Source organism: Candoia aspera, chromosome 3 (genome assembly GCF_035149785.1).
Source record: "Candoia aspera isolate rCanAsp1 chromosome 3, rCanAsp1.hap2, whole genome shotgun sequence".
Classification (NCBI taxonomy): Eukaryota; Metazoa; Chordata; class Lepidosauria; order Squamata; family Boidae; genus Candoia; species Candoia aspera.
The window spans coordinates 53,981,172-54,006,877 of NC_086155.1; the positions used below are offsets into that span (position 1 = coordinate 53,981,172).

At 42.5% G+C, this 25,706-nt stretch overlaps 2 protein-coding genes across 6 annotated transcripts in view; both read left to right on the top strand.

Annotated features, from left to right (window-relative positions):
- AMPD2 (adenosine monophosphate deaminase 2) overlaps nucleotides 1–11,746 on the top strand; it is a 52,701-nt gene extending 40,955 nt beyond the window's left edge. For all 5 annotated transcript variants that reach the window (XM_063297722.1, XM_063297720.1, XM_063297719.1 and 2 more), the window contains 9 exons: nucleotides 83–277; nucleotides 733–864; nucleotides 2,318–2,481; nucleotides 3,912–4,038; nucleotides 4,340–4,503; nucleotides 4,830–4,950; nucleotides 5,337–5,510; nucleotides 6,993–7,103; nucleotides 8,393–11,746. In XM_063297722.1, coding sequence (XP_063153792.1) covers nucleotides 83–277; nucleotides 733–864; nucleotides 2,318–2,481; nucleotides 3,912–4,038; nucleotides 4,340–4,503; nucleotides 4,830–4,950; nucleotides 5,337–5,510; nucleotides 6,993–7,103; nucleotides 8,393–8,608 — 1,404 coding nt within the window. In that variant the 3' untranslated portion in view covers nucleotides 8,609–11,746. The remainder of the gene's footprint in view (nucleotides 1–82; nucleotides 278–732; nucleotides 865–2,317; nucleotides 2,482–3,911; nucleotides 4,039–4,339; nucleotides 4,504–4,829; nucleotides 4,951–5,336; nucleotides 5,511–6,992; nucleotides 7,104–8,392) is intronic.
- Nucleotides 1–25,706, top strand: part of GNAI3 (G protein subunit alpha i3) — a 266,408-nt gene that overhangs the window by 116,803 nt on the left and 123,899 nt on the right. The window lies entirely within an intron of this gene.

Below are 25,706 nucleotides of genomic sequence, written 5' to 3' on the forward strand. Positions count from 1 at the left end.
CAGCTAATGAGTTGATGCCTGAGACAATATTTGAGCTTGCATCTTCCTAGCTTGCACACTTAGCCACTACTCTTTTGAGCAGGTGGACACACACATCCATGCATCATCCTGTATGAATCAGAAGCATCTGTTACGCTTCATCAAACGGGCTATGAAGAAACATCTGGAGGAAATCGTTCATGTGGAGAAGGGCAAGGAGCAAACCCTTAAGGAAGTCTTTGAGACCATGAATCTCACAGCATATGACCTCAGTGTAGACACTCTCGATGTCCATGCGGTATGTCAGAAGCACTCATCAAAGAGGGTATCTTTCCTTGACTTGGAAAGAGAATTAGAAGCTGCGAATTTTCCTAATGGGCTAAATGGTGATCTTACCTTTGGGCACTAGGTCAGATAAAAATTTCTTATTCTTTCCTGTAGAACAATCTTACATGCAGAATGAAAGTTCCTGACTTTTTCAGGTCTACTGGAACACAACTCTAAAGTTGCCTCGGTTATAATCAGTAGAATAATCTGGTGACATTTATCAGAGAGAAGAAAGTGCTCATTAAGCAAATGTGTAGCAGCTTCTGATATTGCAGGGCACTTCTCTTCAATCAAAGGGGGCTGATAGAGGCAATCCTGACTAAAGAAATCTATAGTTACCAGTGCTAAGTGGGGAAGAAAAGGCAGTCCTGTTGCATTCTAGTTTATCATTGTGATGGTCTGTCTTGGACTCATCTCTGTTAATAGGATCGTAACACCTTTCATCGTTTTGACAAGTTCAATGCCAAATACAACCCCATAGGAGAGTCTGTTCTGCGCGAGATTTTCATTAAGACTGACAACCAAGTCTCTGGAAAATACTTTGCTCATATCATCAAGGTGAGGTCTCTTGTAATGGTATGTGGGAATATCCTTAGGAGACAGGGGGAAGAGCCATAGCCAAGTGAACGGTCAGATAAGAGGCAGCTTAGCCCACAGAAAGAATGGGGGTGTAGCAAACATCTCAGAAAGGACCCCCCCCCCCTAGTTTCTTGGGCTGTAAAGGTGACAGGGGAGAAATGCACTTTCAGACTTGCAAGATTCTGTTAATGTAACCTTGCAATAAAGTGGAATTTGGCCATCTGGTCGTGCTTCCTGTCTGGACTACCTTGCAAGGTTGACAGCTGCCTGGTCTCATTTTGTGCATACCTTCTTAAAGCCAGAGGGCTGAACAAGCTATGCAAACTTAAGTATAGCTATTATTTTATAGGGGGCTTTGAAGCTTAGGAGGATCAAGCAGATTGGCTTTGGAGAAGTAACAGGGTCAAAGGGGCAGGAGGTGGGCAGAAAGAGGTGGTGGGCATATAAAGGTTATTTCTTGATTCCTGTAAGCCCAGTGATAGCCATAACTGACTTCTAAACATTACAAGCCCACTCTTAAATGTTTATATGTTTTTCCCTCAATTGTGAGGAGCTAACATATTGGTGTCATACCTTGCCAAGCTATAATACTTACTCTACTGCACGAACCCAGGCATTGTGTTTGGAAACTAAGGTATGCATAGCCTATACTGTGGGCTAATATTGGGCTTAGCATTACACATGAAGGAGGCTTTGTGGCCTCTGTGATTTATGAACTTAGAAACCTTATGGTTAAAATATCAAATGTGGATCGGGTAATCTGCAGTCAGTTTTTATGTTTAATCATGGAATTTGTTGAACGAATTTCAGCCAGTGTGCCTGTCACCCAACCTGGCTCATAGGATTGTTGTTTGGGAATGAAATGAGGGGAGACCCCATTTAAGTCACCCAGACTTCTCAGAAAAAAGACACGATATAAGAACGTGTGTCTTTTTAGAAAGAGCTCCCATTTTTAAAGTGCCAACTTCCAACTTGACCAAGGAAAGCAAAGGTTTTCAGCACATTCAGGCTACCCTCTGACTTTTCCATTTGCCACACACCAGACTTGTAGTTTTCCCTTTCTCTTTCGGGAGAATGCTATTAAAAATTCATCAGATCACTGTGGAGGCAGCCTAAGTTTGTCCTTAGCTGTTCCAGTTTTAAGGTAGTGTTTGACATTGCCTGACCAAAGTCTTGATGTACAGACAATATGATGCCTCACTGGCAATCTTGGTGGTGACACGCTCAGGGGCTAGCGGCTGCTGGGCTTCTCCTGGCTGCTGCAGGAAAGAACCCCTCCGGTCTAGTCACCAGGCACAGCCCTCCATGGCCAATTTGGCTTGGGGTCTTTTGCCCCAGTGCCTGGTCAGCTGGACTGTATTTGGAGACCGGCCCACAGAGCCTGTTCCTCAGTGGAGAAGTTGAAACTAACAGGCTCTTTCGCTTCTGGTAGGAAGTGATGTCTGACCTAGAAGAGAGCAAATATCAGAACGCAGAACTGCGACTCTCTATCTACGGCCGAGCACGGGACGAGTGGGATAAGTTGGCCAAATGGGCTGTTACACACAAAGTGCATTCCAACAACATACGCTGGCTGGTGCAAGTGCCTCGGCTGTTGTGAGTACCTATTTCTTGCTTTTGCTGTTTCAAAAGCTTGCAGAGACTCACTGAATCTCAAAGGGCTTTGCATACATTAGCTGCTGTATTATTAATACTCAATAGCTGCTCCTGTCCAGTAAAAAAAATGAGCAGAGGACTTACTTTTTTTATATAATTCTGGGACCAAGATTACACCCTAAAGGAGATAAAGCTTGACCTTCCATTGTCTGTTTTTAGAAGACTATCAAAAACCATGTTGTTTGAACAGATATTGTTAAGGTTAGACCTTGTAGGCTGCAATCCTGGAACCGATGTCAGAGTATACGTGTTTAGGATCATTGAGGTCAGTGTGTCTTGTCTTATATCTGGGTATCCTTGGGGAAAATTGTTCTAGTACTTTATAGAGGGCTCACATATCTTTATGCTACAAGTGTATTTTTTGACAGTCAGGGAGAGCAACCTCCTTGATGAGAAATTTAGAGGGCTCTTCAGTTTTCTGTGGTTGGATCCTGGTGTTTGACTTTCACAGCAGTTGCAATCCCTGTTAGTGGAAAACCACCCTTCAGATAAGCTTATGAGCCAAAGTGATATAATATGACTTGCACTGATGATGTTACCTAGCTGGGTAATGAAGCGTCTGAACTGAAAAGGGCTGCATCAGTTAGATTTCTGTCTGCCATTCAGAAAAAATTCTCCATTGGGGGTGGCAGGGGAGGATGGGGGAAGAGCCAGTTGCAACTCTGTTCTCCATAATCTCAACAGAAGCACCGGGACTAAGCTACTTTGAAAGTATTTCATGAATGGCCATAAAACTTCACATGTTTTCCCCAAAGTACATCCTCTTTTACTAAATCACTGTATAATATGGTTATTTCCCCCAACCACTTCAGTTGTATGACACCTGCAGTGAGGACTATTGAGAATAGGATTCATGAAGTAGTTGGGTGGTTTAAGTTATCCGACTCTGATTCCCAGAAGTTGTGCAAGCCTTACCACAAAACAGCTGATTTTAAGTGTTGTGATCAGGGCACAAATGGTAGGTGCTTCGTTCATAATTGCTGTTGTAATTTTAATGCCAGGGAAGGGAGAGATGTGGGAAGAAGTGTGTGTAGTTTTCTGGTACTGGAGTAAAAGCAGTTTGACTGGGTAACATATCCTGTTTCCTTCTTCAGTTCAGGAGGAACAGATAGCTAAGTACCACCTAGTAAACTGACAACAAGAGGTAAAAAAGTGAACCAGCTTAGTCTCCTAGGAAGCATGCTTCCCACACTCCTCTTCTTCCAAGGACCTGGGATTGGGCATGTGGAGTGCCACACTACACTACTGCTAATTATAGCCCTCAGTCAGCTCAGAACAGAGGTCTGAGGAACACTATTGTCAACTGTTAGGAATGAAGAGATTTATGTGTGGTGGAGCATTGTCGCCTTTTGTATCTTGACTTTCAACAGTGATGTATACAAAACAAAGAAACAGTTGGCCAACTTCCAGGAGATGCTGGAGAACATTTTCTTACCTCTCTTTGAAGCTACCATCAATCCTGCTAGCCACCCAGAGTTGCACCTCTTCTTGGAGCACGTAAGTAATGATATTGGAAAAAGGGAACCACACTAAAGGGATTGCTAATAGTATCTCTGCATTTGGGGCAGAGTGACGGATGGTTGTACACAAATGTCCTGTATGTGAGTCTCGGATACACCTTGTCTTGAGGACCACTTAGGTGGCATATGGCTGAATGCTTGACATACATCAGTCTTAATTAAATAATTGCCATGACCACTCTGCCTAATTTGCATAAAGTGAATGAAGATGCAAGAGTCCTGACAGGAATGTTTTCATCCTCTCCCTATCTTGCTTTCTCTTGGTTCTGAATGGACAGGTGGATGGTTTTGATAGTGTAGATGATGAGTCCAAGCCAGAACATCATATCTTCAACTTGGACAGTCCCTTGCCTGGCAACTGGGTGGAAGAAGATAACCCACCATATTCCTATTACCTTTATTACACATATGCTAATATGGTGGTGTTGAATCATCTGCGTAGGTAGGTGGTCTACTTCTTATCTCTCTCTTCACCCACCTTTTCTGAGTTTGAGTCTGCTCCAGTATGGCACCTTCCTCCCTGCTGGCTTTTAAGGCCTTGAGTGCCCTTTTCTGACCTCTCTGGTGACAACAGTGGTGTATTAGAAACTCAAATACCCAGGTCTTGAGGTCTGTGGCTCCTGGCTTTAGCTTCATATCTTTGGTGCTGTAACTTGGGAGTTAATTTCTGTCCCTCTTTCCATCTTTCCAGCGTTTTGATTTCTCCTCTTCCAAAACGCCATTCATTCGATTGACTGAGCTGTATATTTTGCTTTCCTTTTTATCTAGGAAACGAGGCTTCCACACTTTTGTGCTGCGACCCCACTGTGGGGAGGCAGGACCCATCCATCATCTTGTGTCAGGTTTCATGTTGTCAGAGAACATATCTCACGGCCTCCTGCTCCGCAAGGTAAGGGAATACAAACGGGTTGGTACCACATATAAAAGCAAGGTCCTCTGGACATGCCTGTATATATGATGAAGCAGAAACGTTGCTTAGAAGCCAAGCAGCTGCTTAAACACCACATACCACTGGGTGTTGTGATGAAGGCTACTGTTGTGGCAAGCATGCAGTGGAAACCTAGGCAGAAGGCAAAAAGAAAATGTGAATAGATTGCTATTGTGCCTGCATGCTGGAGATATTTGCTGTTTCATGAAAAGGTTTCTATTCATGAGCCTTCCAAGTGGATTGAAGGAAGGGGGGGGACCCATGTATACTTATCCTGGTGCAAGCGTTAGGCAGGGCTCAGTGCTTGCTGGAGATACCCCATGCCTTAATGTTGAGTTTCTCCCTAGGCACCAGTGTTGCAGTACCTCTACTACCTGGCTCAGATTGGCATTGCTATGTCTCCACTTAGCAATAACAGTCTGTTCTTAAGCTACCATCGTAATCCACTACCAGAGTACCTGTCTCGGGGCCTCATGGTCTCCCTGTCCACAGACGATCCCCTGCAGTTCCATTTCACTAAGGTGAGTGTGATGTAGCAGGTATGACCCAATGGAATGGACAATGGCACAAGAGAGGAAAGATGCCATTCTTTTTAGCTGATACAGTGTTGGCAAAATATTAGAAAGAAAACATAGCTGTATAAGTTGTTCCTCTCCCTGTAGCGTGTGTTTTTCCTTACAGCTTTTCAGCTGGCCATCCTAGCGTACTTGATGCTCATTGCCACGTCAGAAGGTGTTTATCTGCAATCTCCAGCAGCCTCAGCCAGTGATGAGGGTTGCTGGGGGCTGTAGGTCAGCAACATCTGGAGGACCACAGATTTGCCATTCCTAGCTTAGTCCTGTTTGGTATTCACTTGAACAATCAGAAATAGTTTTACCCTTAGCCCTAGATTAATGCCTCCTTAACTGCACACTCTCCAGCAGTCATCTTCACTTAGTTGTTATTTGAGAGCTCCTCTGCAGCTTTTGATGGTAAGCCCAACAGTCCAATTCGATTTAACTTTCTTTTCTCACAGGCCTGGCTTTCCCAAAGCAGCTCCCAGTACATACAAAATCCAATCCTCTTCCTTGATCCCATTGTCTCACCCATGTACTGAGTCCCCCCAGCCTGTCTAGTTAGTCTTTCTGAGAATTTTCTGGATCTCACCTTCCTACCATCCGCCTCCCATCTTCTTTCCTTTATCAGCCAATAATGTTATGTCCCTGCATGCCAAAACTGGTGGAACTTAGAGAACTTGACCCTGAGCTGAAATTTCAAATCTTCTAGACGAGCTCAGAAGTACAGTAACAGCAGCAGTTCTTGTTACCTCAGGAGAACTTCAAGTCATCTCTCCATGATGGTCTTTCTTTCTCAGTTACTAAGCTTTATTTTACAAGCTGAATTTACACCAGTTTATTAGTGAATTTGGATATGACCCTGCTTTCTATTCCTCTCAGCCCTTTGATAGAGACACTAATAATTGAAATGTCTCCACCTAGTGGCTCAAAGATCCAACTTTGGCCACAAGAACCAGAGTAAGAATGGGGTAGGTGGCATGACATGCTGAGTTTGGTTCAGCCTGCAGAAAGATTTGTGGCAGGTTTGGGCAGACACAGCACCAGCTGTTTTCAGAACAGTAAGATGTTGCCTCAGCTGTTCATATTGTTCACTTACACCAGGCATACGCTCTTCTCCCAATTTATCAGAGATAAAATACTGGATATGCTGTCTGCTCAGGTTTTTATTAAAAGTAAAGTTGCTTTCAAATCAAGCTTGACTCCTTATTGATGAAGGATTTTTGTCCTGATGTGGAAGTGGTTGCCTTCTTCTGGGATAATTTTCCACTTTCCAGTCTAGCCTATAGCTCTGGACTTCCCAGTGTCTGCCTGCTGCATCCAGTTTGCATTGTGCATAACTAATTCCGTATGTACTAACATTCTTGAAGCCAGTCCTGTGGCATATTTTACTGCTTGCTAATGTTCTGATTGCATGTATCTGGGTCTGACTGACAGTATCACTTTCAGGAACCCTTGATGGAAGAGTACAGCATTGCCACACAGGTTTGGAAGCTCAGCTCCTGCGACATGTGTGAACTTGCACGCAACAGTGTGCTCATGAGTGGCTTTTCCCACAAGGTAATGTGGGATCTTCTCTGAAAGGGATTGTCATGACCTTCCAAAATAATGTTCTGAAGTCCAAGGGGAGGGGACTTACAGAGGCTTATTCATCTGATCCAGCCTATTTTGACTAGAAGACTTAAAACCTGTGTAGGGCCTCCTCTTCAACCAAATCTTTACTCAAATGAAAAAGATAATTGAGGGTTAATCTTGAAGAAAGCATTCCAGTGCCTCCCTTTCCATGATTCCATCTGTGGCAAAAGAGCATTGCCTTTGCTCTGGAAGGGTCATTGGCAGTCATGGAAAATTAGGCTGGGAATGAATACGTCTTTTGGGGGGTATATGCTGTTGAAGACCCCTGCAGATGTGATCCTTTCAGCAGTGAGGTAGCCACCTTCCTGGGCTGGTTATTACAAAGATCAAAAAGAATTTGGCTTAGAAAGTACAGTGGGGGAATTCAGAATGCCAGTATCTGCCATGTCCTTTTTTCTTCATCCTTCCCTTCTCCCATGAATGTAACAGCTGCCATTATGTTCCCACTGATTATTCTCAGTCGTTATTAAACTGATTTTCACTTTTCCATAGGTTTCCCTCCTAAAGGCTATTTATACATCCCCAAATCACTAGTTTTTTCTAAGTTTATGGCACCCTGCTTTTTGTGTATGGATGCTAGAGAATCAGTTATATTAATAGATAGGGCATGATCAACCTACCACACCTTGATATATTTTGTAGAATTCCAGGAGGCATTCAAACCTTGATCAAAACCCAGTGGAACTTGGCACATTTAACAAGCAGCAGTGAAAATAAGATGGATATTTAGGGCCATTTCTCTGGCAGCTTTAACCACAGAGCCTACGGAGCTTTCCAGATGAGCAAAAGGCAGAAATGCCTGTCCCAAGACTTTATCCTTAGCACTGTAGTACCACTGGGTCTGTAGCAAGGTATTCTGTTCTCATAGAATGAATGAGGGGGTAGCCTTTCTGTGGGGAAGGGGGTGGGGGGAGGAGATGGTATTGAGCCATTTGTGCAATTACTTGCTAGAGAGAAGTGCAGAAAAGCACTGAAGTGAACATGAGGTGAGAATTTAAGACCCATGAATGGGTGGGGATTGATGTATTTGTGTGCATGCAAGGTGGGGGGGAAGAGGGAGGGATTGTTGGCGCTGGCTTTTGTTTTGTTTTTAAAAGGGTTCCTATGAATTATACTGTATACTTCATTAATGTTTTTGTCGGTGAATGTCCAAAGGGAAGACCTAGGTTGCCTTTTGTCTTAACCCTGGATTGATGGCAGCCTTTGTTGCCCAGGTGAAGAGCTACTGGCTTGGACCCCACTATCTGAAGGAGGGGCCTGAGGGCAATGACATCCGGCGCACCAATGTGCCCGACATCCGGGTAGCCTATCGCTATGAGACACTTTCCCAGGAGCTGACCCTCATCACCCAGGCTGTGCAGACAGAGGAGCTGGAGACCATCCAAGAAGAAGACCTTCTGACTATGAGCTGCAGCCGGGATGCTCGCTGAAAGAGACCTGTTCATAATGGGCCTCCCTTTCAGCCCAACACTGGCTTGACAAGCTGGGACTGTTCTGTGAGCGCAAAGAGAGCCTGACCACCCACCTCCCTCATTTCAGAGCAGTGTTTCTCAACCTTGGTAACTTTAAGATGCCTGGACCTGGACTCTCAGAATTCCCCATGGCTGGCTGGGGAATTCTGAGAGTCCAAGTCCAGTCATCTTAAAGTTGCCAAGATTGAGAAACACTGTCCCAGAGACTTTTCTACTTTCCTCTTGTGTGTGTGTGTGTGTGTGTGTGTGATTCCTTCTGTATCTCCTGGAAAGGTTTTCATGATTTTTTTGCACTTGGTAACCTGTTGGTGCCTCCTGAGTGGTGAATGGTTAGAAGCTTCTCCAGGATTCAGGTCCAGGAACCAAGGAGAGCATCCTGTAGTGTGAATGGAAAGGCTGGTCAGTCCTAGCATGTGAATACATTTGCCCGGTGGCAAAACAAAGCACCAGCATGTCAACATGTGTCCTGAGTAACATCTGGCTGTGCCTGGGGCCAAAGTGTTCTGGGGTTGCCTTGCGCTACCTCGCTTTTGTTTTGGGGGGTTTCCATTGGCTGGTTGAGCACCTTTGAGGGGCTTGAGCCAGCCTTGTGTTTTGCCATCAGGGCAGCACGTTGCTGTCAATCCCACTATGCAAGAGCCTCCACTTCTCAGTGTTAAGCTCTAGTATGGAGTGTGGCAAGAGACAGATTCTTTGCCTTTCCTTTCAAAGTACAATAATGCTTATCTTTTTTGGCTCAGGGAAAGCACTAACCTTTGATTCCCTCCATGCTTTAAAGGTGAATGACTGTGCTGTCAGGGACAGAGTGGACTTGAGATAATAGAGGTACTGCTGTTAGCATGCCAAATACTGGCATTTTTAACTTGTTCTATATCTTTTGTAAAGCTCTTGGTCTCCCTTTACAACCAAGTATCATAAAAGAAGTTCAGCATGGTTATCAATGTAACAAGGAGACTGAAATGATTCTGGCACTGGAAAAATAAGATAGCCCCATGGAGGAAAGCCTTGTAGACAAGATACCTGCCTAGCATGGAAGGAGTTTAGGGGAAATTATTATGATTACTATTAATTATACATCTTAGATTCAAAATGGAGATGATGAAGGAGGCCTGTGGTCAGCATTGTTTTTAAAGCAAACTTGTAAGTTGCTTCAGGCTTGATTAGATCAGTGACATTCACCAGCAATTAGGGGGATGTGTGGAGTTGTATTAAGCCATTTACTGGGTCTTAACTGTGTTCCCAAAGTTGCTACTAGCTCAGGGATGATAGCATTTTGTTCTCCTATAGAGTCAATTGCAATTATGGGAGGAGGGGGTGTTAGATCAGAATCATTGTCCATGAAGGAAGACTTTATACACTCTGGCAGTGTTGCCCCCTATTTTGGCTGCTTCTCCCTGCAGCTGCTTTAAAATTTAGTTTGGTTCCCCACCCCACCCCACCCCACCCCCACCCCACCCCACCCCCACCCCCACCAAGTTGGGAGGTCATTCCCTCTCCTGTTGTAGCCATTGTTCTAGTGCCTGATGCAGGAGCTCACTGGGAGATAGAAATTGCCTTGGGCTGATTAGAATGCAAAGGATTCAATCTGCTTGTTACACCTGACCCTCTTTTTCTTTTGAGTTGGGTTTGGGGGAGAGAGAGACCATTCATATGGAAGAAGAGACTACTTTTTCACATATAGCAGGAAGAGAAGCCATTGAAATGCCTGGTCAGCTTTCTGTGCAGTCACTGATGTTTTGGGACTAGGATGAAGCCTCTTGCTGTGAGTAAACAATACATCTGGAGAAAACAACATATAGCAACCGTTCCACTTTTTGAAGCTATGTGGAGTTAGGAACACATAATAAGTTGTGGAAGAAGGTAGATCTGAGCCCTTTCCAGGCCAGCATTTTAAGTTCTGCACCTTGAAAGGTTCTTAATAGTTGAAAGGCCAGCCATACGGAGGACGGTCTATACAAGTTTCTGGCTAAGGGATCTGCTTTCTGACAGCTTTTGAATCTCATTCATGGGCTACATTTGACGTTACTGGGCTGCTATCATCCTATTAATATTGTTGTGCCATCAGTCATAGTTCGGAAATCTCTTGTGGGCCTCACTCCTAAGGTAGGAGACCAGCTTCAGACTGTGCTCACTCTCTTCAGGTTCTTAAATATTGTCTAAGATATTTATGAAAAAGGCAATCAGTTCCTTAGTTCTTGTTCCCAGTTGCTGCAATAACATTTGATCTTACTATTGCAAGCAGTTTTGGTACAATGGGAAATGCATTTGTTAAACCTGAGGTGAGTAGATAGCAAGGAATGCTTCTAAAGTGAACTAGAAGCTTGTGGGGCTCTCCTTCTAAACTTGACTACCTCAACCTGGTATTCTCCAGATATATTGGACTAAAGCTCCCATAATTCTCAACCAGCATGGTTGCAGGAAGTTGCAGTCCAGCACATCTAGAGGTGCAGCAAGTTGAAGGCTGCTGTAGGTGGCTGTGGCCAAAATCTGAGGACTCGATTGCCTGCTTAGAGATATGCATGGAGCGCACCAAGACTAAATAGGTTCCCTCTTTTAATGTTATCTCTGGAAGAGGCATTTTGTTATAGTTCTTGTCATTATTTGAGATTGTGCATGCAAGAAAAAGGAACCATTCTTTAAGGCCTATCCAGTTGGCATTTCACCTTCATGGCACAGCAAGGTAATCAGGTAATTTACCCGCCTCCCCAGTGTTTTGCTTGGAATTTTGTTAACTACCAAGCAATTTTACAATAGAGCTGTCTTGCATTTGTTTTAGCCAGCATGGATGTCTTGTTAATCAAAGGGTTTGGTCCAACATAGGGTTCCGTGAAGAAATGGAATATCAATTTAACTGAAGTGGAACATAGACTTCTTCCCTGCTTCATTTTTCATTTTCTTCCTTTCTCCTTGCCGTTAATCTGCCTACTGGTACATCATGTTAGTTTTTGCTTTGGTGTCAGAATTGAAACTGGTGTTCCTTTAGCAATCACATGTATCCTCTCACTTGGTTATTTTATGTACCTCTATGCTTGTCTGTGCTGTTGGAAATCTTCTGAAATAAGAGCATGATCCATCATTAAAGATTATTTAAGTAAACTGTGTTCTTTGTAGTTCCAATAGAAACAAGTTCTCCTTCATGTTGGGCTCCCAGGCAGATGATCAGATTACTTCTCCCCAAGGATGGATTTTGAAGGAGAAGCATTCATTCTCTAGGGAGCATATCTCTAGAGCAGGGTTTCTCAATCAGGGTTCCATGGAACCCTAGGGTTCCGTGAGAGGTCACTTAGGGGTTCCCCAGGAGATCATGATTTATTTAAAAAATTATTTCAAGTTCGGGCAACTTCACATTAAAGAGGTAAGTTTCATTCTTTATTTTCAGTTTAAGAACACTGTTAATGCATATATACAGGCTGACCCATGAAATGAATATAATAATTTTGTAGCTTGTGACCTATATTTGAGCCTGAATGTGCAGGGGTTCCCCGAGGCCTGAAAAATTTTTCAGGGGTTCCTCCAGGGTCAAAAGGTTGAGAAAGGCTGCTCTAGAGGCCAAAAGCTTGAGTTTAATAGTCCCTTCACACACCTGTCAGTCTTTTCTTAGAGAGGATGGTTAACATAAAGGAGAAGAAGTATTGCCCTTCTAGTACTTCTGGAGTGCTTCCACATAGAGGAAAGGCATTTGGGAGATATGCTGTCTTTCCTTAATCTGTGTCTGTGTCTGAAAAAAAGTTTGGAAAATATGGGAGGATTATAACTTGAAGATGTTCTCTGGACCACCCTTAAAATTCCCCATTTGAGTTAGGCAGAATAAAAGTTTTGACTGTCAGCATCACCAGTGAAGCTTCTCAAGCAACCAGAGAAGCCCTCACTGTGCCTATCGAAAGAAGATACTTGCCATCAAAAGCTCTGATACTGTTTAGCTGCCTTCACACTATGTAGTTTATTTAGACTAATAGCAGCATCACTGTCTGGGTGGAGAGTAACTAACTAGTGCTTTAATTCTGAATCTCAATCTCCTACAAAATGTCAGTTTACATTGTTACAGATGCAGGCATCACCTGTATTAGCCCCTATTTAGGGGGTCATTGAGAGCTATCAGTCTTAGAGAAAAATCTTTTTAACCCATGCTATTCAGGGATGATGGTGGTTCAACCTACTAGTCACATTTCCACATAGAAAATTAGATGCTGTATATACTTGCCAGCTCCAGAACCTCTTCACGCCTATATGCTCTCTCTTATTCATGCACACCATTACTACAATCTTGCTCCCCCTTGCGTTTTCCCTTTCTTCCCCCTCCATGTTTTTCTTCTCTGCATAGTACCTAAAGAACATCCCTCCTGTTGATCCTGATGGTTTTTGTTTTTGTTTTGTTTTAATTTCAGCTTTTGGGGGGTTAAACGTTGGGTTGATCCTTCCCTCACAAGCTGTGACCACCTAAACAATAACTGCATTAAAAAAAAAACTTGTTAGCTAGGGGATGTGGGAATATGTCCAGGGAGACTGAAATGTATCACTTTATTTGTACAAAAGCTTACTGCTGATTTCAGAGTCAAAACTATTAAGAGTTGTGCAGCACTTTGGATATGAAGGCAAAAGGTACTTCATGGTAACATCTTTCTACATCTCTAAAGCAGCAGCATCTTTTCTGAGGGTCACACAACTGCATCTGGTCCATGATCCTGAAAAAAGATGCATTTGGTTGAAGGAGTTACAGGTGTTACAAACGTGCTCCAAAACACCTTTTTGCCTTCAGATCCAAGGCACTGAATGGCCCTAATGAACACCTACACAAAAAAGTGCTAGCAGTTTGCAAATATGAAAATAATCCCCTTATATAAGAAAACAAGCTTGGTAATAAAAACAGTAACACCCTGGATTCCTAGTTATTGGTGCTCAGTTTGTGCCATACCCTATTAAACTCTGCTGTTAAACTTGAAAGAGAAATAAATGAAGGTGTAGGTATGGAATAACTATCTTGTTCTGAATGCCTCCCTGGGAAAATCCTGTATACCAAGGGCTTTTAACCTAAAGGAAAGAACAGATAAGAAAAAAGCCAATGAACTTAACAATTTCACGAACATTTCCGAGTTGAAGAGAACTTGAATGACATATGAACAAAGATTCCAGGCAGCTGAGGAAAACATAAACTGATGGAGATGGGGGAATTCTAGAGGGGGCAGGTCCAAACCTCTCTTTCAATTAGACTGGGTTGCAAGATTATAGCAGATGGCAAGTCTCTGGTCATGCTCCATGTCTACTGGCCTAGACCAATATTCCCTTTTATAATTGGCAGTACCTCTCCATGGTTCCCAATTATGTGCTACCTAATCTTTTCAACTGAAGGTCTCAGAACATGAACTCAAGACTGAGTTCACACAAAAACTGAGATTTGCCACTGATATTCAGATTTCCAGGTACTTTACTGGGCAAGTGATCCATTGCCTTGGCATTATTAATAGCTTGTTCTGATAACTGTATAACCAATGCAACCTGCTTTCTTCACTTGCTAAGTGATTATACTGATGATCTGTATAGCAGCTACTATATTCTATGAAAATAAGATGATAAAATTGTTTTTCTTGCAAACATGGCCGTGGAGTTAAAAGGCTGATGTTAAGTTCAAACCAATTCTTGTACTGCAGACTCATATTAGTCAAGTTGCTTAGTCTCATTCTTAATGCCACATTTATGAAAACAATACTGTACAAATTGCTGTACTGTTGGGAAGTTTCACAAAAATGTTTTAGAAATAATAAAAGGGAGAGAGAAAGTTTTGAAGAAAATGGCAAAATACTGTGCCAGTAATGGCCAGAAGGTGGAGTTCCAGATGTGCTGAAGCAAAATATCATGACTTGTTGGAACAGAGTACGTATGATTTGCAGTTGAGTTTTGAAACTGTCAAGATGAAATAGGATAGCAATTAAATCTAAAACTTGATAACATATTTATAGGTATGAAACTTGACCCATGAGAAATTAGAAAGATTACAAAACCATCTTTATCCTCCCAATCTGATTGCAGCTTTTCTTTTCCAGTGACTTCTTTTTCATTTTTTCTAATGGGAAAATGTGTAGCATTTGGGGAAATGCTGGTAAAAATAGAAAATTCTAGGAAATAGTTGCATTTTTAAAAACAGTTTTTAAATAGTTTTACTAACTGATAATGTAATCCTTGGAAGATTTTTTGATAAGACACTGTTGTGTTTAGAAGCTGGCACAATACAGTTTAAACAAAGATCATTTACTCATTCCAGTGTTGTGGGTTTGCACAACATACCAGAATGATAAAATAACCACCATGGGATGGATTTGCACAATTTGCTAGATTAAAATGTAAATGAGATGGGGTAGTTTATGATTCAAGAATGTTATGTGAACAGTGTTTATTTCTCTGCATAGATGTGTACAAAACTCAAATGAAATACATATGCCCCCCCTTCCAAGGGTGCTGCCTTTTTTTTTTTTTAAGGAGACTATACGGCCTTCCATATGAATTTCTCCTTCCCTTCTAAGTGAACATTGGCCTCTTGTGGAGATGCTAGAAGCTGGTTAAGAGACGGTGACTTGGGCATCTCACTAAAAATTACCTAGTAAAGATTTGTGTCAGATTCAGCTGAATCCTGGATCCAACTGGTTAATTCAAATAAGTTCAGCAAATGTCTAAATCAAACCAAGGGTCCTCCAAAGCAAGTCAAGCAAAGTCAGTGTATTTCTTTAGCCACAGTCCATGTCCTAACAGCCAGGAACCATGCTGAGACAAGGAATAGGTCTCTAGTGTTTTATTACTGCTACATAGACAGAAAATCCTAACAAATTGAAGAAGCGTGGGAAAAACCCAGACAAACTCCAAAGTCAAGGCAGGTCTGTTCTGTGTCTCTTTGAATGGCTGCTCAACTCCTCAGTACTATGCATGTGTTTTCCCCCCTGGATGGGGGCCCCCTCCTGCTCACCATCAGTACTCATGACAGTCCAGTCCAATTCCCTCCTCCCCCCACTCAAAAAATCTATAATCTGTCAGTAACAAATCCAAACCTGAACTGGAAAATTCTTGTTTATTAGCGATGCAAAAGTTGAAAGGATTCAGGATGATAGATAAGGCAGCACAGTACTTGGATATGTGAGGAGAGTACATTTACCACCCATCTGCAAGTTTGCAAATCAAACACAATTTTTCTTGGGATTAGGCTGTAGTGTGGAAGACAAGAATGTAACATCACAACTTGAGGCCACAGTGATCTTGTTTGTATATTACACTAAAGTATGACTTACTTAAACTCTGTTTGAATGAGGCATAAACCATGTTTATAAATGACGGTGATTGGGATCACCCAATATACCACCGCTAATTCATATATTCTGGTAAGCCAAGATTTGTTAACTATGGTTTATAAAATAAACTACAGTTTGCTGAATTTGCATAACACAGTTGGCCATAAACAGTTTTATAAACCACAGTGGCTGTGTCCATACAATATGGTATGCCCCAAGCAAGCACACCACGTGGTGAATATGTGAACTGACAACTTCTAAAGAAGATCAGAGCCCTGAGACAATAATCTGAGGCCCTCTCTAAGCTACATGGAGGATTTCCCCAAGCTAAGTCCTGCTAAATTTTATAAGCAGGAAGCTATTGGTGGTTTAAATCCACTGTATATCCCACTGCCAGCTATTTTCACCCTGGTTTATATACAGTATGGGCCTTTGCAACACTAAACCACAGCAAAATAGGATGTGAACAGATACCCAGATCCATGACATATTAAAGATGATGAAAATGAACTAGATCTGCACTATTGGCTGCTTCAGTACACAAGACAGAATTGAAACAAGGTATGGATAACTGCTGCCAAAATCATCTGGGCCAAGAAGAGGTAGAACTGCGCATCACCAACATCCTAGTGGTATCCCATTCCAAAGCTCTAGATGACTATTGACCTTCCCCAGAGGATTTATGTAGATGTTAAATAGCATGGGAGATAACATGGAATTTTTGGGGACACCATAAATCAGTGGCTAGATTTCTAAAGTATTTCCCCTGCATCATCTTATATCCCCAAGATCCATTCCCACCAAATGGTTCAGAAGGATATTGTAGTAGAAATAAAATATGGATATCAAGATTTTTATTTTATTTTATGAAAATACAATTTTTATGAATATTTAAGCTGCATTAAGGGCAAAACTTTCCAGTGGTAATATACACTGATTGTCTAATCCTTGACTTTTTCCATTCTTACAATTTATCCACGTAATCAGATTACTACTAGAGTATCCAGGACAAATAATATGGTCAGTCCAATGTTGGAGGACAAAGTGAGGAAATAATTTGAACTCCTAGGCCTGAAAACAGAATGCTTCTGATTATCAAAAACTGTGAACAAAACCCACAAGGGGATAGATCTGTCATGAGCACAGACGGTGAGCAGGAGGGGGTCCCTATCCAGGGGGGAAAACACATGCGTAGTAGCGAAAATTTGAGCTGTCATTCAAAGAGGCACAGAACAGACCCACCTTGACTTTTGGGGTTTATCTGTATGGGTTTTCTCATGCTTCAGTTTGGTGGGATTTTCTGTCTATGTAGCAGTAATAAAACACTAGAGATTTATTCCTCGTCTCAGCGTGGTTCCTGACTGTTAGGACATCAATCTTAACAAACTCCTACTCCCATTGAAAGAGGGAGGAACAAAAAAAAATAAAGGAGAGACACTTGGGAAAATGTCTTTGGAAAACCAGGAAATTCGGCAAGCCATCCAACAATTGGCAGCAGCCCTGCAACAACACCAACAAGTAGATCTCCAGATCAGCACATTCAAGCAGCTATGCTACAGCAGTTAAAACAACCAGCTCCGGTTAACCCACAACCGGTGCCAGCAGCAGCAGCAGCAGCTCCGCCAGTAGTCTTGAGATCCCAGGGCAGTTTACCAGAGAAGTTTGGAGGAGAAGCAGGACAGTTGAGAACCTTTCTCACACAGTGCACAATGTTTTTCGACAGCAGACCGGCAGAGCTCCCAACAGACCGAAACAGAGTCACTTTTATTTTAAGCCTGCTAAAGGGTCCAGCAGCCAAATGGGCTATTCCCATGGTAGAGAACAATGACCCAATTCTCGATAACTACCAGAATTTTCTGGCAGGGTTCCGAGCACACTTTGACGACCCGATCAGAGAGGTTGTCATGAGTACTGATGGCGAGCTGGAAGGGGCCTCTATCCAGGGGGGAAAATGCATGCGTTTTCCCCCCTGGATAGAGGCCCCTTCCAGCTCGCCATCAGTACTCATGACAGAGGTCACTGCCAGCCGGGAAATTGGGAAGCTCAAGCAAGGCAACAAGACGGGAATTTACATTGCTGATTTCAAGCTGTTAGCAGGAGATCTGGACTGGAATGAGAGTACTTTGAAAGACCAATTCAAACGGGGGCTGTATGAGGAAATAAAAAATGAATTGGTGTGGCAGGGAACACCAGCTACTTTAGAAGGTTTATATCAGCTGTCTGTGGTCATAGATGCCAGGCTAGAAGAGTTCAGACAGATGCAGCCAGGGAGAGGCAGGGGCTTCAGAGTGCTTCCAGGATTTCCAGCTCTCTCTGCAGCATCTCTCTACTCAGGACCAGAGGAGCCAATGCAGATCGGGGCAAGCAGGAGACTTACTTCTGAGACTGAGAGACAGAGAAGGAGAGAGCCCTCTGTTTCTACTGCGAAGCCCCGGGGCATATGGTGAGAGCTTGCCCAGCAAGAAACCAAACAAGTTCTGTAAGAGCCCCAGGGCAAGGAGCAGAATCAAGAGCCACCTCTGCCTCTACTTCCAACCAGGGAAACTCCCAGGGCACAATATGAGCCCCAGGGCAAGGAGCAGAACCAAGAGCCACCTCCGCCTTTACTTCCAACCAGGGAAACTCCCTCGTTTTCCCTCTACAGAGCTCAGCAGGGAGACCATCAATCAATTAAGAAGGGCTCATTCCGAGGATTCCAGGAAATCCTTTTTCTACTTACCAGTCATAAAGCACGTAAACCCAGAGCACCATGTCAAGTTAGAGGCTCTCATGGATTCCGGAGCTTCCACCAATTTTATTGATGTACAGACAGTACAAGACCTGAACATCCCGACCATGGAATTGCCACGTCCCATAAAAATTGACACCATTGACGGTCAGCCCCTCAAGGCAGGGCCAATTTGAAGATTCACAGAACCTTTGCAACTAACAATGGGAGACCACACTGAGTGGATCCAACTTTATGTTACTGCATCACTTAATGTACCTATAATCCTGGGCACACCTTGGCTGAAGCTCCACAAGCCATTGTTGGACTGGGCTATGGGAGCAGTCTCCTTCCCAGCTCAAGCCACCCTTCTCTCTCCAGCAACCAACGCAGTCATCGAAGCAGGGGGGGTGCAGTTGCCAGCCAAGTATGCAGATTTTGCAGATGTTTTCAGTGAACAAGAGGCCACAGCACTAACCCCCCCACACACACACACATGGGGACTGTGATTGCACTATTGAGTTGATACCAGGAGCCAAGATTCCAGCAAGGAAACAATATCCCATGTCACCCAAGGAACTAGCCACCTTGAAAGATTACTTGGATACTAATCTCCAAAAGGGTTTCATCCAACCTGCTACCTCCCCAGCATCTGCTCCTACATTCTTCTTACCAAAGAAGCCTGACCCGTTGGCACCGGCAGCTCAGGAGGCACCCTTGAGAGTTGTTCATGATTTCAGCTCCCTCAATAAAGTCACAGTCAGGGAAAATGACCTGCTTCCCCTAATAGCTGACCTGCTGGATCGTTTACAGAAAGCACACATTTTTATTAGGTTGGACCTCAGGAATGCATACAATCTGATCCAGATGAAAGAGGGGCATGAATATCTGACTGCCTTCAATACCAGGTATGGAATATTTGAGTACCTTGTTGTCCCTTTTGGGTTAGCGAATGCGGCCACCATATTTTCCCGATTTATGAATCAAATTTTCTCTGATTTAGTAGATAAGTATCTGGTCATTTATCTAGATGATTTATTAATATTCTCTCAGGATGCTACAACTCATGTAACCCATGTACGTAATGTCTTACAAAGACAGAGAGAACAAGCTGTTTGCCAAGCTAGAGAAGTGTGCCTTCGATTTAACGGAATTACATTTCCTGGGCTATAGAATATCAACAGAAGAATGGATCCTTCAAAGGTCCAGGCAATTCTCTCTTGGCAACCCCCCCGCAATGTGAAAGACGTACAAAAATTCCTAGGATTCGCCAATTTGTATAGAAGATTTATACATAAATTTAGTGACAGGGCCAAGCCCCTCACACAGCTTTTGAAGAAAGGATCCAAATTCCTTTGGGGGGAGAGGGGGAGCTGCAGCCCTCCACCTTGGGCTTGCATTTCCCAAGGGGGAGGGGGGAAGAATCTTCTAATTATCTAGCTATTTTCCAGAAGCAGCCACCTGGGCCAGAAGCATTATCAGAACTGGAGAGCAGCAGTGCTTCGTCCTTGGAGGAGTTTTCCTTTGATGAATTTCCATCGTTGCCCAGTTCCCATGGGAGCTTGGAGGGGGAGATGGACTCTCATGAGACTTTGGAGGGAGGAGGGAACTCTGGAGAGGAGGGGGCTGAAATGGAACGTGAATCTGGAGGGGAGGGTGATGTCATGAGCACTGATGGTGAGCAGGAGGGGACCCCTATCCAGGGGGGAAAACGCATGCATAGTAGAGAGAATTTGAGCTGTCATTCAAAGAACAAAGAACAGACCCGCCTTGACTTTTGGGGTTTATCTGTATGGGTTTTCTCACGCTTCTTCAGTTTGGTAGGATTTTCTGTCTACTGTAGCAGTAATAAAACACTAGAGACTTATTCCTCATCTTGGCATGGTTCCTGCTTGTCAGGACAAGATCATAGCTGGCTGGGCAATTCTGGGAAGTGAAGTCCACACCTCTTAAAGTTGCCAAGGTTGAGAAACACTGGGATACAAATAACCTATGTACCGTATGCACCCAGAAGGCTGCCAGGGAGTGGGGTGGGGGATGTTGAATATGCACATGTTGAATATGCATCCAAACTCTTATCAAACACTTTACCTATTTAAATTATAATGTAAGGACTTAGTTATTCTCCAGTTGTGTGTTCTTTTCTTCAGAACTGGAAAATGAAAAGAAGTGTCCCAAGAGTTACATTTCATTAACTTCATATGCTAAAGTTCACTGCTATCTCTGTTCTACAGTGATCTTTCAGGCTCTGCCAGATTTTAGCATATGGTGCAGACTCCACGTGATATCTTCTTACTAAGAATGATTCAACTGAATTCATTCAAACAAGTCTTGCTCATTTCATTTTTTTAATGGAAATCGGAGGAGGAGCAAAGAAAGCAAAATCTCCAAGATTATCCAGATACAAAATTTGTACTAAGTTTCACATTTTAAGTCTTGATTGTAAAAGAGAGATGAACCCCTGATGTAACCACTGGAGTTGGTTTTCTTTGTCAGCAGAGAGCATTGAAGGACCACTTCAGCAGGTGGGGTGGGGGGACCACAGTTTGGTTCCTGGACATTCTTGCAAAGAAAATGAGTCTTGGAAGGCCTGAACTGATGCAGTAAGATGGTTTTGCTTTCAACTAAGAATACAGACTTGGGATAGATTGCCGTGGCTTGCTTATCTATTAATTTTAAAAGACTTTCCCGTGAAAACATATTCGTAATAATTACTACTGTTCTTTTTACTTTGCTTTTAAAAAAAGGCCAATCCACATTTGTTCTGAACAGATTATTTGAACAGTTTTAGTGTCAAGTGATTTGCTAAAGAAGCACACAAACACAAACACAAAGAGACTTATATATGCATAAATTTGCTTATCCTGGCATAGGTGCCAATTATGATACTTTAAAAATAAATATTGTGCATAATATGTCTTCCGTCTTCCCTATTATGGGGAGCAAAATATTGTGCTCCCCATAATAGGGAAGACGGAAACAAGTTCAGATAACATATCTAACTTGGCGGTGGTGAGCATAAGTACTGCAAAGTTTGTCAGATGTAATGGCAATAGGTCATTTATCATCTTTCTGTGTTAGAAAGTTCTTCACAGTTGACTTTGTCTGCCATGAAGCTACAAAAGGCACTAGAGTCCTGCTTTATCCAGTGCTAATCTGTCATGTTCACTGTTTCAATGTGCACTGTACATCGTAACCTTTCACATGCCATGGTGCTGACACGCATTGCTGTTGGGGGGGGGGAGCCGCTGGGAAACCTTATGCCAAGCTTTGTATCTGTGTTTATTTCAATGGAATGTATTTGGGTTATGTGCTCGGCTCAAGGACTTTTCCACCGCATCATCAGAAGCCGTTGGGAGCACCTGGGATTGCGAGCCTGGGAAGATTCTACGGGGGGAGGGATCTCGTTTGTACCGAGGGGTTTTTAGTTTGCATTTGGTGCGCTTTCCCCATTCTCAGCTTTCTTTGTACTTGCATACTATTCTCAAATAAACCAGATTTTATTTAGCATTTGCTTGTGAGTCTGAGAGTGTTGTAGAATAGGCAACCCTTACATAATCTATAAGAGCGGATAGGACCTTAGCTTCATCGGCTGTAAAACTGGTGCTTCAGCCAGTTTGTCATCAATAAAATTAGCCAAGCAATATGCCGTTCAAGGCAAAGTTAGGAATAGTATTTCAGAGCAGCCACCTTCAGGCTCGGACTCAACAGCGTGCCTGAACCCAGCATGGAATGGGAAAACCAACTCCAGTCAGGACAGGCCGCCTCTGCAGTTCCAAAGCTGCTGTAGAGTTCAGGAGTTCACCGTGCTGGATGGAAAGTTATAGAGGGCAGAGGAAATGGCCTTGAGGGGCAGGAGGAAGAGCCGCTACCAAGGCAATGGTCAGATAAAAGGGGCCTGAGCCTAGGCCAAGAATGTAACGTGAGTAAACATCTCTGACAAGCCCGTCCCCAGTTCACACAGAAATAAAGGGAGGGGCTCATCACACTTGCAAGATTTCCACTCCTGTAGCATTGCAATAAAAGTAGTACTGACCTACAGTGCATAGCGTGGGTTTCCTAGACTAATCTACTTTGAAGGGCTGACAAAAGGTCAATGCTGCGTGCCCAAAAAAGGCAAAAAATGGATTTTGGCATTTTCTCAGAGAATGGCTTCAATGGGGAGAAGACGGAGCAGTGAGAGTGAGGTAGCACCGGAATCAGGAATTGACAGGTCAACCTCAAATGAAAGTGGACTTTGTCAAGAGTTGCCACAATTGTATTCTCCTGGAGGGATGTCAGCACTATGTGGGTGTCTCTGTGCTGTTGTTGCAACCACATCTCAGTCTTGCCCAACCTGCTCAAGTGGACTTGCATTAACCATTCACATCTCTACTTACAGTTCCTAATTTGAATCAAGTCAGTGGACTAGTGTGAAAAGGAAGTTGGGCTTGGACAAACAAGATGTATGAATGTTTTTAATTCCTCTTCAGTGTTGCCTTAAAATGAAAATGATTTCCTTCGAATGATTGCTCAGAAGCAGATTCTTACTTTTGCAGGATATTGTGTTGCCACAGGTGATGAGATGATTAGGGTGGATATGCTGGGGAACCAGCTCATAGATTCCCGAATAGTTCTTGCAAAGTTGTGCTACAGTCCAGATTTTATGAGTATTGTGTTTTCTGTCTTCCTTCAAAATGGTATCAGACTGTAACAGATGATCTGAAGACCGGTTTGGGATTGTTTTGGAGCAAGTGGGCAGATTGCATAATTAATCAACCTCTATTGCTGGGGTGGGAAGGGGAGAGAAAAGTTCTGTGTTTAGAGTTACTGAGCAGAGGGGAGGGAGCAGAAAGAAAAAAAAAGAAGCCTAGACATGGGAAGGTTAACAGCTTGGCTGGAAATCAGCCTGTCTGTAATTGTCTTTTTTTTTTTTCCAGCAGGAAAAAACTGAAGCCTGAGTATTTGGAATTACTGCCTGGGAAGTTCAAGCTGTATTCTCAATTTATGAAGCACAGAAATGTGTGACCTACATAGAATCCATCATATCTGACACATTTTATTGTTCCATTTAAAATCTTTTCCCATAATTAATTTTGCTAACTCACCTACATATATTTCATTGCATATTATTTCGTGCATCTTAAGGATTTTTTTTTTCCTTTTTTTAAAAATGAGACTTCATTGAAGTTTCAAAATACAGATAAAATGTGAAGTATGGAAAAGATTAAGAAAAGGACTAAAAGAAAAAAGACAAACTAAAAAGTGCAGAAATAGAAATGCAAAAGGAGTTACTTCTGACCTTCAGCACAGATACAAATACAAATACATAATACATTAATCTCTTACTCTAAATCAAACCCTAGTAAACATTATTCCTATAAAATCTTAAGGATTTTCTTGAGTGCTTGAGGGAAACGTATTATGAGTTATCCTCCCTCAATTAAGTATTTTTGTTGTGTCAGGCAAACAGCCCGAAGGCCACAGCTGCTTCTAGTCCTCAGAGAGGTTTCTTTTAATCGCCAAAGTGTGTGTGTGTGTGTGTGTGTGTGTGTAAAAATGACAGAAGTCAGTGGAAAATTATTCAAGACATGATTGGAGAGTTATATTAACTACAATCTTATTAAATTTCAGTGTAATTGTATCATATTTAATTCTGGCCTTGGCCCCAACCACTACTCTTTCCAGATATAAAGGAAACATTTGCTATTTTTCCCAAGACTCTTAGTTCAGATTCTTACAATGTGTAATGATATTGCTAGTTAATAACAAAGATCCTTCTGTCAGCTTTCTCTGTAGGCCTTGGAGAAGAGGTTTGGTTAAATAATTTTAGGTTGTTTCATAAAGATTCCCATCTCCTTGAAAAGGGTTGAGTGAGGCAACGAAAAAGATTAGAGGAGATCATGAGTCTTGTAAAGTCGACTACTGTGGACACTGTATGAATGTGAGACCTTGAGACATTCATCATTCCTCCTTGTTTTAAAACTTTATGATGATACCACCAAATATATTTCAAGAAACTAGCCAATAAAATTATTTGAGTACTGAAAAATGTTATTTCTTTCTTAGTTTTCTGGACTGTGACCAAAAGTTCTCCATGATAATTATGCTTTATTCCCCTCAGTCTAAAGTTGGGGCTGACAGCAAACCTGACTTGTGGGTACTTTTTTGATGATGGACATATGAATAAACCTTTCATGAAAAAGCATCTTTTTCCCCTGGAACACTTTTCCATGTTCTCATGGGGAGGCAATCAAGGGGTCCTACCAAAGATAGACCTTCCAAATACACTGAACTACATTATACATTATATTTATTTATTAAATGCATCTATTCCACTAAATACTCAGGCATTACATTCCCCCCCACCCCAATTAAGACTTACTTAAAAACACACACCAAGGAACAAAAACCATATGGTAAAATTCTGTATTAAAACAAAACAAACAGACAAACACCAGAGTGGCTTTATGGCTATTACAAATGACCATATGGAGGAAGCTAAGCTGCCCTATGCTGGAAAGAAGTGCTCCCCTACTAATGGGTCCTTCCGTAAGGCAGCTGCCAATCCAACCTTTCAAACTGGGGAAACAGAGAGCAGGTCCTGACAGTCAATTCCAGGCTGGTTTACAATGGCCCTTCATATTTCTTGGTCACAAAGCATTTAGGGCAGGGGTATGCAACTTTTTTTTACCTAGTGGAAGTGGCATACTGGGAGCTGAACTCCAAAACAGTAGTATGTGCAGCTGGGAGAAAAATAAAAGTTGATTTCATTTTACTCAGATTTAAATTAAATAGTTTAGAATGAAACTAAAACTAGTTAATATGATTCCTCTCCAATAACAAATATAAAAATGTTCCCTTTCTGTCCCACTTGAATTTTAATTAAAATTATGATTTGGTAACATCTTACCCCCCCCGCCCCCGCCCAAATTGGACCACAACCTGTGATTTTTGAAGCTGCACGAAGACCTGGGGTATCAGATTATCCACTTCTGATTGAGAGCTTTGTAAATTTGTGAAAGCCACTAATCCCACCTCTTGGGATTCTGTTACTGCAACATGCTGGCATGAATTGGCAAAAGAGCCCCAAGGCATA